The following is an 11,508-nucleotide window of genomic DNA, read 5'->3' as shown; positions in this document are numbered from 1 at the left end:
AGGTATGGAGCGACTAAGTAGTCTCTTAACCTCTGCAGGAATGTGGCGTTCAAATCCAGAGCGTGGCTGCTCTAGAGGAGCCGATCGAGGTACAAACTGGGGACCCGCATAGATAAGAGGACCCTTATCTCCAGTGACAGTCTCGGAGAATTTTCAAACGCCGTTGACGCTGCTGCTATATAAATCCTGGCCGCCAGCGGTCGAATCGAGCGCGGGTCTCCATCTGCGCCCGAGTTCTAGTCGACCGACAAGGCAAGATGTCCTCTATATCAACCACCATGGTCAAGGAGCAGCCGGAGCCGACGCCTTCCCCGCGTCTCGAGGCACCCTCAAACTCGCGCGCTTCCAAGCTGAAGGCCCGCGCGACTCATTGGGCGAACAAAGTCAGTACTAGGCACGGTTGGCTTGGTGACTATGACTACGGTTGGCTCTGCATGCCTACTCTGCCCTTTGCGTACGGATCCAGGGAAGCGAGGCTGGCGCGGAGGAGGTCTCCGCCTTTCTACGCCTTGGATGCGGAACTCCCGCTGGTACTAGCCATGACTACGGGACTCCAGCACGCACTTGCCATGCTCGCCGGACTAATTACTCCTCCGATCATCTTTGCCAGTGCTTTGAATCTGGATGCGGCGACGAGTTCGTACATGATTTCCGCCAGCTTGATCGGATGCGGTGAGTTTATATTGCTATCCAAAGCTTTTCGCAGACCTCGGCTGACACTGGGACGGCAGGGATCCTGAGTCTGGTGCAGATGTCTAGAACTCGACTATTCAGAAATTATTACATCGGGACCGGTTTGATCACAGTAGTCGGGACGAGTTTTGCCACTCTCAGTACAGCCAATGCTGTATGTACATTTGAACAGCCCTCGGTAGGCTCAAACTGATGTTCTCCTCGCCGCTCAGATTTTCAATGCGATGTATTCTGATGGCACGTGCCCCTCCACTACGGCGGCAGACGGTACGGTAACTCGCGGGCCCTGCCCCGATGCCTACGGATACGTGCTCGGTATGTCTTAGCTTATTCTCTGCGAACGTCCCCTGAACGGTTCATGTGCAGGTACCTCCCTAATCTGCTCTTTCCTGGAAATCTTCATGTCATTCGTCTCGCCGCGTATCTTGCAGCGCATCTTCCCGCCGCTGGTGACGGGCACCGTCATCCTCATGATTGGCGCATCCCTCATCGGCTCTTCGGGTATTCCGAACTGGGGCGGGGGATCCAACGACTGCATGTCCCGACCCGCGTCAGGTATATTCCAGCTCTGCCCGACCACATTGGCCCCGCGCCCCCTCCCCTGGGGTAGCCCGGAGTTCATTGGTCTGGGCTTCCTCAGCTTCGTTAGTATTATTTTGACAGAGCTGTTTGGGAGCCCTTTCATGAAGAATATCAGTATTATTGTGGGCCTCGCGGTGGGATGTATAGTGGCGGGGGCAGCGGGCTACATCGACGGGAGTTCGATCAAGACTGCACCAGCGATCACATTCTTGTGGGTCAAGACGTTCAAAATCCGTGTCTACCCACCAGCCATATTGCCCATGCTGGCCGTCTACAGTACGCCAAGTCCCTTCCTGTGGTAGCTTACTCCAACTCACCCGCGCGATGTAGTCTCGCTTGCGATGGAAGCCATCGGGGACATCACTGCCTCCTCGGAAGTGTCGCGTGTCGCAGTCGACGGGGAGGAGTTCGACTCGCGTATCCAGGGCGGCGTGCTGTCCGACGGTATTGGGGGATTCGTCTCCGCGCTCTTCACGGTCACGCCCCTGAGCATATTCGCGCAGAATAATGGAGTGATCGCGATCACTCGGTGCGCAAACCGGACTGCCGGGAGGTGGTGCTGTTTCTTCCTGATCTTATTCGGGGTGTTGGGCAAGATCTCGGGGGTGTTCTTAGCTAGTGAGATCTAATCTCCTTCCGCTCGCATTGTGTGATTTCTGACGGGAGAACAACAGTACCGAACCCAGTCTTGGGAGGCGTCACGACGTTCCTGTTCGCGACCGTCGCCGTGTCTGGCATCCGTGTGCTCTCGTATAACCGCTTCACCCGACGGGACCGGTTCGTCCTAGCCGCCGCTCTGTCTTTTGGGATCGGAGACCTCCTAGTGCCGACAATCTTCACGCACCTGTTTGATGGCGTCAGGAACCCGAATAAGGGACTACAAGGGCTGTTTGATTCGATTACGATCGTCCTGAGCACACCTTGTGAGTTCCTTCCGGACTTGATTGACTGACGTATGTTGCTGAGGGTGTGATTGCAGTCTTGATATCAGGGATTGTCGCTGTCGTGCTTAATCAGATACTGCCGCAGGAGGATTTGTTTGAGGAAGAGGAGGACGAGGTGCATACCGAGACAGTGGATGTGGAGGCTCATGGGGACAAGGAGAAGCACTGAAGATAGTCTTTTCTTTCCATGTTGTACTGCGTATACTAGAACTAATTGTACACTAATGAAAGACGTTACGACGCGACGCTCATCCTATTTTACCTTGTTTTTTCATGACAGTCCACGGGTGACGCAGGCGGCAATTGCCGAGCACATCCGGAACGCAAGATCCGGGGATTGTATGGCTGCCACCCGCATTAACATTGACAGTCACCCGTACTAGTGGCAGGAGCTGCCAGTGCCAGTGCTAACATCGGAGTCGCGCTTGGTGGACAATATCTGATGAGGCCACATGGTATATGAAGCAGCAGCTTGTTACCACTGGCAGTAATGTGTGATCTTGCAAGTACTCTCGAAACTCCTCGTCATCGATGAGAGCTGATTACATGACGATTTTTCTTACATGCAGCCGCTGCGTTTCCGACGACTGCGTAAATCTGCGTTCGGAGGGGATTATCGCTGTTCGTTTCGGACCGTGGACGAGGCCCGTGATGCTTCGAGACCAGGACTGATCTCTCATGGGCTGCGGCCAATTCATGCCCCGACAGTGACAGCGGGTGAAATCGCTTACCCTCGTTGCGCTGAAGGCCTAGCGTTTACAACAAATGCGTCTGACGTCGGGCGACCAGGCGCGCAATCCCTCTAATCAAGTTTCATCGAGTTACAGTTGCAGCGGGATGTTTCAAGGATAGAACATATGATGCTCCCCATATGCTGGCTCCCAACACACCGCTCATTAGCGTCTACATTTTTTCACGATAACGAGATCTTGTTCCGGTATGTTGGCCATTTCTAATAGGTGTATGGAGTTCCGTCCATGCTCCTGCAAAGCGAGGTCCTACCTTTTATTGATAACACCCACTAGACGGCGAGGAGTAGGACACCATAGTGCCTGTTCAGCTAAAGCTCATCTTCAAGTGCCAGTGCTATGCACAGTACAGATCAGTGGATGACTGAGAGCCTACCGCGCCTCAAATGCTATGCATATACCACGATGAGAAGATCTAACCTAATCCGCGTCTCAAGCCTTCGGAGGTCCTCAGATTGGCTGTAGCTAAATCTCCGGCGCTGCGTATCGCGGAAGACGTCAAATGACCTTCCTATGTTCTGTACTTTTAGAATGTGAGTGGATATGCCTGAGCGAAAATTCCTGCTGACGGACGGGATGCAACAGTATCCACTATTCAGTGAACGCATAAGCACGGAAAGGAATGAACTTATAGAAGAAATCTTCCTCGCCTCTGATGAAGGCGAAGTGCGCTCCTTGTCACCTGTCTCTTGGCGCGATAGAATATCATCTCACCGCAAGGCTCTGTGGCGTTTGGCTGTCGGGCGCAGTTTTGATCTACGAATAAGACACCCTGCCACCGGGCCTTTCCGTGAGTGGCGTCTATGATCGATTTTGACTAGAGACTTATCATCTCAATCTCGCGAGACCCATTGCTCGAAGTGGAAATTCCGGTCTCTTAGGGATGTTTGCTCCTCGCTGAAGCAAGGTACCGCTCTGTCCTTGCGCCGATCTTCCACGATACCTTTCAGCTATGCAATCAATGCCGGCCGGAGCCACATTCCTCGAGACCTGAGGTAAAACTTCGTGTCGACACGGGAGTGCCGCAGAGACAAAGACGTATAAGACCCCAGATTACTGAGTTCTGCATCTCCGCCCTCTGACTCGATTTCGCTGTTCTTTCATCGTACGATCAAACCGTAACCATGAGTTTGTCTGAACTCGCTTTCGTCCATCTCGACATCACAACTGCCACTAATTCTTATGCCCTTGCTCGTTGTCGTGATAGCTGCTGCCCGGACGATATCCAGTCACAATGCGACTCTAATTCTACTGCTTCGGGCAGGCCAGGACTGGGCAGTACCATAGACGGGGTGCTTAGCCCCCTCGGGCGTCGTGTAACGTCCCTCGTGAGCCGCTTCTCCGAGAGGTACCTGTGTAAAGGTCCCAACGCCCATATAGGGAGGATGCTCAATTCTATTGACTGGAGCGCCCCATTTTGCACTTATCCTTTCTGTCCAAATAATCGCCGCGACTCTGGCGTGGAGCCTATTTCCCCTCGTCGGATACTTCCGAGCCCACCTACGATGCAGGATGTTACTCATGTGCTCTATGCACCGTATTGCCAGCGCTGCAGGAGACTCTATGCAGATGCTCTAGCGCATAGTAATGAATTCACAGCAGGTTGCCGGAAATTTCTACGTGATCTACGGTTCGTCCGGTTTGTCTCTCCTATTCGCATGTGCTAACTGTGCAGAATCCAGTCAGAACAACGGCTCTGTTATTATGCTCACTGCCTACTATTGCTGTGCTTTGGCATCCTTTCACCCGACTGTTCGGCAAATTCTCGTAGAGGCTGATCTGATCCAAGGGCTCCAGGTTGCTCTACCATTTAGTCGACCGTCAATATCCAGAGCGGTTAGAGTATCTGCCGAGCGTGCTGTCATCAGCCTAGCCGGTGACTCGTGTTTACCTGCTGTGAAGGAATTCGATGCACTGGAAGCAAGGTTGAACAGCTACTACCACATGGCTGCATCGGAGGTAGAGACAAAGAGGTTGTTGCCCATAGGCATCCAGGTTACGAGGAACATTTTGAATTGCTTAACGTAAGCCGTCCGAAGTTATACCTCGAGCTCCACTAACATTCATGAATCCCTAGGCAACCACACCATCTTCTCCTCATTGCTTCACGCATATCTCGCTCTTCCGTCGACCAATGGTTATCATTGCTTTCTCTTTATCCTGGCCTCAGGGCAAATTTGAATGGTGAAACAGTCATGCGACTTTGGCTCTCTCTTGCACGGGCGACAGACCCCATCGTGATAGCTACCTATGAACGCTTCATGTGCGACATCTATAACTTCATGATGTGGGGCTGGTATTACGAAGAAGACCTACCTTCTGCCGCACACGGGACTAGAGCGAAACTGCTGTGGCCCTGGGACTGCCTACTAATGCCGTTGTTCAGATTGCGGTGAGTACCCATCTATCATGTCATTTGTGATTTCGAATATGGACTCGCATCCACTAGGCTAGAGTTCCCCAACGTTCTCCAGAGCATCAGGGAACCTGTTCTAGAAGCCGCCTGCCTGTCCTTCTTTAGTTCACGCTACACGCCTTCGCGCCTGAGTTGGGAGGCACAGGATCAAATCGAGAATTTACGAAGGCATATCCTCATCAATAAAACTGCCATAGAGCGGGATTATGAAGCTGCTCGTCCCGACCCGGTTTACAAGCTTATGCTCCAGATCATATCGCCCTTGTTTGAATGCCTGGGGATGTTTTATCGTGAAAGATGTCTTCCCAGATACCCAGTTGCGAGGCAATTCCAGCGGGCCATACCTCACGCACGCCTCACTGAGCTATGCACGCGCGTAACAGAGATGCTAGCTGGGTAGGATTATGCGTCCATATCAATCTTTCGCACTGGTACTGAAGAGTTCCTGATCTAGGGTTCGCGACTACCATGACTTTGTCACTGTAAAACCTATCTTGGAAGCGATCTCACCTCGGTGGGATACGAGATGTGTCCTGGAATTTCGACCGCGAATACAGTCTCTTAACTGGAAGGAGAGTTTTCGCGTGAATCTTGATCCTGACGACTCTCGGTATCGGCTGCGGTGCAGCGGGGTTGCTGCCTATATTTCGACGGTGCTCGAAAAGCCAGAAGTAGAGGTGCGTCGTTCTGTCCAAGGTCGATATGACTTGATAGATATGTCATTGCCATAGATCTATTCTACTCATCGAGGTCTCTGGAGACCAGATCGGATCGCTTGGGATTATAATCAGCAATGCCACTGCATGCATCTCATTACTGAACACCCGTATCGCGACATACTCTGGGTAGCTGCCACTGAACTGCACAGTAATACAGGTTATTACGAGCCGATTAAGCTTCTTTTGGGTCCCTCTGAGTTGTACCTTGGCCGCTTTCGTGACACCCCGCTGGGCCAGGGGATGAATCGTATCCTGGTCATCACACGAGACGAGTTACTACATCAAGGGTCGAAAATGCAGCAAACGAAAGAACGTGTCATACACGTCCTTTGCACTCCCAAAGACGCGGGACGTACCCGGACTCGAGTCTTTTGGATGACAAAGTAAGTGTATCCGTCTCGAACATCCTTGGCCATTGGCGCTTACGGACAATCAGAGCCAAATTAGTAGATGGGATTACCGGAGAAGAACGTGCCAACGACTTGCCTGTCAAAGACGTCTTCCACTTATGCAGGTGTTGGCGTGCATGGGTAAGCTGACTATCGCCTTAATTCATGGATAAGGTATGCTTATTAGTGGGGTAGGGTCCAGACGGATATTGCGAGAGGGACTATCTAGAAGACATACAGCTTCGCCCAGGCTACAGTGACTATAAACCCTTGCGAAATCACTGTCTTGTTTACCAGTAGTCGTAGTATGATTCGTGGCGATGGCCATGTATCCCACGGGAGGTGCCTCTCTGTGTGGGCACGCGTTTTCTCAGCCCTCCCGTCGCTCTGCACGCTACGTTGCGCCTGTGCCTTCCCGAGCTTCTCTGTAAATTATGGAAGCCAAGGGGACGAGACCGGAGCTTTATTTGCGACCAACTAAGGCTTCCTATTGCGGTGAGTGGGAAGTATCGCTCTTTGGTATTGCCGGCCGCGCGAGTTACCATCGGACATCGACCGTTCAAAGTATTCCTTGGAATCCATATAGACGAGAGATGACCCGGTTCATGAGCTGGCCGATCAGGTCCACATGTGCATGATCCCAGTCATGTTCTAGTGTCTCCAGCCTGTTCAATTCGTTGATCCGGAGTCGTTTCTGGCTTCCTGACTTAGGGGAGATGATGCATAGCAAGAGTTGAAAAACGATTGGCGGGTCCGTTGACCTGGCAAGAGACAACCAGCCTGAGAGCTGCGTGATCGTTTCAAAGTCGAACGCGGCCTTCACATGTACATTTGGATACATTGAAAACAACGATACCAGTAATCAATTGCGGAGCGCGTCAGTCGCGAAGCTACAAGGACTTGATATTCCGGTTGCCTGGAGCTCATAAGTACAGTGTGAGGCTTTCGCGACGCACTTTCAGGACCACTCACATCAAGTAATGCACAAGGCTTATGGTTACGCGAGCGTGGTGGTCAAACAATGTTCAGACCTCGCTATCTGAGGGATTCCTATGATGGAAACGGCTCAACGCCATTTCGAGGGAATCCAACTCTTTCAGGGCGGGCAAACAACCCTCTCCCGCAACGCTCACAATCGCACGCTTGGCGGGGATCCTCCGAACGCTGCAGCGGCTAAGCCTCTGAGCATGCAGAACGGCCTCAAGTGCTAGCACTATATCCGCGCTCCCGAGTACCCGACGCGAAGTGTTGAGTGAAAAGACGCCAAAGCACAAATATAGTAGGATGTTAGAAGGATAACAGAGTGGTTCCGGTTGCTTCAAAGAGCGGTCAGTAGATGCCATCGAGATCTGCTCAAACATATCTTAGATCACGAAGCAATTTCTGACATCCAGCTTGGAATTTGTGGTTGCGCGCCAGCGACTCTGCATACGAAGATCGACATTGTGGGCAGTACGGGGCCTAAAGGAGGTGGATGATATCGCCGAGACTAGGAAACGTAGGCAGAACCAGATTGCTGGCTTTCTGCAGGCCGGACCTGCTGTTCGGGCAAAGTATGGACTTGCAAGTGGTAGCGTCCCAGTCAATTGAATTTAGCATCCTGCCTACCTTCACCGAGGTATCGTTCGGAGATCCGACTTATAGCTGCTGTCAGATGCTCTCCGAGAAGTCCAGTTAGTCTGTCAAGAGTATGACCCAACCCTAGGCGGTGTGATGCAGTAGAGTCGGAAACAAATGAAAGCGCCACGACCGACGGGACATCATCAGGGTCAGCAAAAATGCAATCAGAGCTGCACGATGTAGATCGAGCAGTCAGACAAGAATGGCATTTATGTTCAAGAGTTGCCATTTGTCCAGTATCTGTAGCGGGGGACCGGAAAATCTGGAGGAAGCAAGGAACAGCACCATTTACTTATATCTCACTTTTCGCTCAAGATTGCAGTTGAGGGAGAACCCGTGGGTGTCAATAGCACCTGCTATGTAGGTAGTATTCCTCGAACATGGAAGCGAAGTACCTCGTATCAAAGAAGATTGTGTCGGGATCAATACAGCCTGGAGGCGTAGATATGCGAGAGCCCACTCACCCCCTCTATTCTCGGGATAGTGTCGGTAAGCAGATCTCGATGGTAAGGACGCTCAGCGTAGGGAACAGGTATTCGTCTCAAGCACTAAACACGTTGTAGACGACTGCAAGAATAAACTGGCAGCGCATCATTCGAGACTGAAGTTGCCCTCCTCACCGACGTTCTTGCTCTACGGCCACCATTGCAAAGGCATGCTGCTGGACTCAAGTGGCAGGCACACAGCATGACGTCTGAGGCGAGACATAAATATTCTGTGCATTGACGTCCGCCGGCTGAGGATCGGTATGTTGCGAGAGCGCTAAGATCAGTTATCAATGCTCGCTAATCCCGGCCAAGGAGGCTGTTGGAGGCAGTGACTATCCATCTTCTCTGATAGCCTGAAAAGACACAGCTCCGGAAACATCCGTAGACTCACACACGTAGCTATCAGGTCTCCACGAACGTTCCATTCTGACATACAATACCTAGATCCGGCGAGTCAATCGGAAGATTATTGCAAAGAATTGTGGCAGGGACGCCGCTCTGTTTATAAGGATATTGGAGTCAGCCGTCTTACGAGCGTTGGAGCCATATGAAGGGAGACACACCTGTGGCCTCAGATTAATGTTCTTGAGGGTGAAGTCCTGGCAAGCACCCGCATTGCACCGCAGGATTGCTGCCTGAGTTCCGTCGGCACCCGGTTCATAGTACCTGTTCGCCAAAGCGTCGGTTGTGGACCATGAGCGAAGCGCCGATAGATAATGGATAAGGGAGCGCACCAGCAAGGATCTGTAACGCAACTCCCATCACCCGGGTGGAACGTATTAATGTCGCCGAAGAAGTTTTCGTAAGTGAAGTTTTGCATGATCACCGAGGCGTTGTTGACGCGGGGTGCGCCGGGGGAGTTTTGGTCTGAGGGAGCCGGGAGCGAGCTTCACCGATGCGGACCATAAAGACGGGGTTCCGAGACGTACCGACATAGGACTGGGTCAGGTACAGCGGGAAAGTGACGTTCCTCACTCCGATATTCCTGTACGTTACATTCCTATCGATGGACAAATTCGATGAGAGGACGAAACAATAAGGTCCGCGTGCTTCTACTCACTTGGCAAAGCCGGTCCCACCCATCCAGCTCTTGAATCTCGCACCGTAGAGGGTGTTCTCCAGGAAAACATCCTCCACGAGTATATCCGAGACATTCGCCGGTTTGGTCGGGTCTTTGCCTAGCGAGCCAATGGAGCATCCATGCGACTGGAAGCCGACGAACGCGCGGCGAAAGGTGATATTGGTCGACCCGACAGAGTTCTGCCCAACGGCGAAGGCGTCGTCACCGTTGTATATAACCGAGTCTTCGATGAGCAGGCTAAGCAGTAGTGAGCGTATGGCTGCTGTAGTTCAATAGGAAGGGATGAAACACTTACTTGGAGCCGGTAGCGTCGAATCCGTCCGTGTTGAATGGGAAACCGCCAGTTGAGCGGGCATCGATGAGGGTGTTACCTGCGTAGACGTTGTTCGCGCCTGAGAGACTAACGGTCCATGCGATCGGCTGTAGGAACTTCAGGTTGTACATGTAGCCATCACTTTAACGCAGCGAAGTAAGCCATGATGCTGGGCCAAGCACCCATGGACGTTCTCACTTTACCGCAAAGCCCCAGAGGTGGGGTCGCGCCACTTGATTGGAAACGTCCCACCATTGCTGGCCTGCGGATATTTCGTCAGTCATGCATGTACCAAACAAACAAATTCGATGGTATTGTTCTCACCATGGCTCTCGATCCACCCGTTATACGGGTCAGTACTTCCAGTGACATTTACCCTGCTCCCGGTGAAGTAGAACCAGAACCCGCTCGCACTAGCGTTCACTCCCGCCTGGACCTGCGTGATATTCTCAGGCAGACTCAAATTTCCTTGGATGCTCAGAGTAAGGTCGGAATTGTTAAACACCAGGGGCGTGTAGATGTTGTATGTCGTGTTCGGAGCGAAAACGATAGGCTGGCCAGAAGGACATGAAGAGACTGCCGCGTACACCGCCGGCGAGTCATCGGAATCTGCAGAGTGTGCTACCGTGCACGGGTCGGAAGACAGGGCAGTAGCCAGCACTCCGAGGCTCAGGATGGCGAGGAGTCTGCTGTACATCTTTTGGAGGGGTCGTTCGCACACCCAGGTCGCACCGGCACCGTCAATTTATGGGATTGAAGGCTCCTCGACACGGTGTCGGCATGTAATGCGTTTTCGTGTCAGTCGCGTACCCGCTACGGCCCGCTCGAGAACTGATACGCACGTGACTTCGTCATGTGTTGTTGGCTTGCGACCCAGGAAGGAGAAGCTCAAACGTCAAAAATATGCCACTGCTGGGCGCCGGCCATGGGTCGGGTAATGACGAGCAGGCGTATAACGTCTTGTCCGTCAGAGCCCGACTCGTGGGCACCCACGCGATATCTCAAACACATCGCTCACATCTGCGATATGAATTGTTGCCTAAGTCGAGGAACGAGAGTAGGAGCATATCGCTATCTAGAGCGAGGTTCATGGCGAGGTGACTAAGCCACTCGCACCTTCCAGTAGCGTGTCGAGTAGACCGTGGATTGCGTCGGCGTCAGAGTCATAGAAGGATTTAGATCACGGTAAAAGCAAAATACCATATATAGGAGAAATCAAAAATACTCCCGAGGACAAGATGCTGCACGGCGAGAATCATCATAATTATAAAGGCCTCGTGCGTCACACCGTTACACCGGTCACTTTCGTATGTTTTGCCAGGTTTCCTCATCCTTCGATTCTGATGTTTCGTGCCAGACGACACGGTATGATTTGCTATATGATCACGAATTTGCTGCTCTCTACTATGTATACTGTCTGAGACACATCCCCAACACATGTCCTTACACATCATGATCCCGGATGCTGACTTTTTAATCTGTGGTTATAATGCACACCTGACACCGTCGACTTT

General features: G+C 52.1%; 4 protein-coding genes across 4 annotated transcripts; 3 read left to right on the top strand and 1 right to left on the bottom strand.

Moving 5' to 3' along the window:
- Positions 1 to 186: 186 nt before the first annotated feature.
- On the top strand, positions 187 to 2,450 carry GLOTRDRAFT_135871 (xanthine/uracil permease). The gene is made up of 7 exons (XM_007863799.1): positions 187 to 672; positions 732 to 847; positions 906 to 1,008; positions 1,060 to 1,551; positions 1,606 to 1,893; positions 1,950 to 2,198; positions 2,255 to 2,450. The coding sequence occupies exons 1-7, from the start codon at positions 258 to 260 to the stop codon at positions 2,386 to 2,388; spliced, it is 1,797 nt and encodes a 598-aa protein (XP_007861990.1). The 5' UTR covers positions 187 to 257; the 3' UTR covers positions 2,389 to 2,450.
- Positions 2,451 to 2,619: 169 nt separating this feature from the next.
- On the top strand, positions 2,620 to 3,751 carry GLOTRDRAFT_113741 (uncharacterized protein). Its single transcript, XM_007863798.1, has 4 exons — positions 2,620 to 2,721; positions 2,789 to 3,156; positions 3,245 to 3,501; positions 3,554 to 3,751. The coding sequence occupies exons 1-2, from the start codon at positions 2,710 to 2,712 to the stop codon at positions 3,023 to 3,025; spliced, it is 249 nt and encodes an 82-aa protein (XP_007861989.1). The 5' UTR covers positions 2,620 to 2,709; the 3' UTR covers positions 3,026 to 3,156; positions 3,245 to 3,501; positions 3,554 to 3,751.
- Positions 3,752 to 5,233: 1,482 nt separating this feature from the next.
- Positions 5,234 to 6,256, top strand: GLOTRDRAFT_113740 (uncharacterized protein). The gene is made up of 3 exons (XM_007863797.1): positions 5,234 to 5,360; positions 5,418 to 5,780; positions 5,839 to 6,256. Exons 1-3 carry the CDS (start codon positions 5,251 to 5,253, stop codon positions 6,113 to 6,115), a joined length of 750 nt encoding a protein of 249 aa, XP_007861988.1. The 5' UTR covers positions 5,234 to 5,250; the 3' UTR covers positions 6,116 to 6,256.
- A 2,666-nt stretch (positions 6,257 to 8,922) lies between these two features.
- Positions 8,923 to 10,705, bottom strand: GLOTRDRAFT_54367 (pectin lyase-like protein). Its single transcript, XM_007863636.1, has 8 exons — positions 10,319 to 10,705; positions 10,193 to 10,256; positions 9,977 to 10,135; positions 9,661 to 9,918; positions 9,530 to 9,600; positions 9,335 to 9,467; positions 9,164 to 9,266; positions 8,923 to 9,098 (listed from the first exon to the last, which is right to left on the bottom strand). The coding sequence occupies exons 1-8, from the start codon at positions 10,689 to 10,691 to the stop codon at positions 9,003 to 9,005; spliced, it is 1,257 nt and encodes a 418-aa protein (XP_007861827.1). The 5' UTR covers positions 10,692 to 10,705; the 3' UTR covers positions 8,923 to 9,002.
- Positions 10,706 to 11,508: the final 803 nt, after the last annotated feature.

The sequence above is a fragment of the Gloeophyllum trabeum genome (assembly GCF_000344685.1).
Source record: "Gloeophyllum trabeum ATCC 11539 unplaced genomic scaffold GLOTRscaffold_00002, whole genome shotgun sequence".
NCBI lineage: Eukaryota > Fungi > Basidiomycota > Agaricomycetes > Gloeophyllales > Gloeophyllaceae > Gloeophyllum > Gloeophyllum trabeum.
Note: the sequence above shows the minus strand (reverse complement) of the source record. Positions and strands in the feature narration are given on the sequence as shown.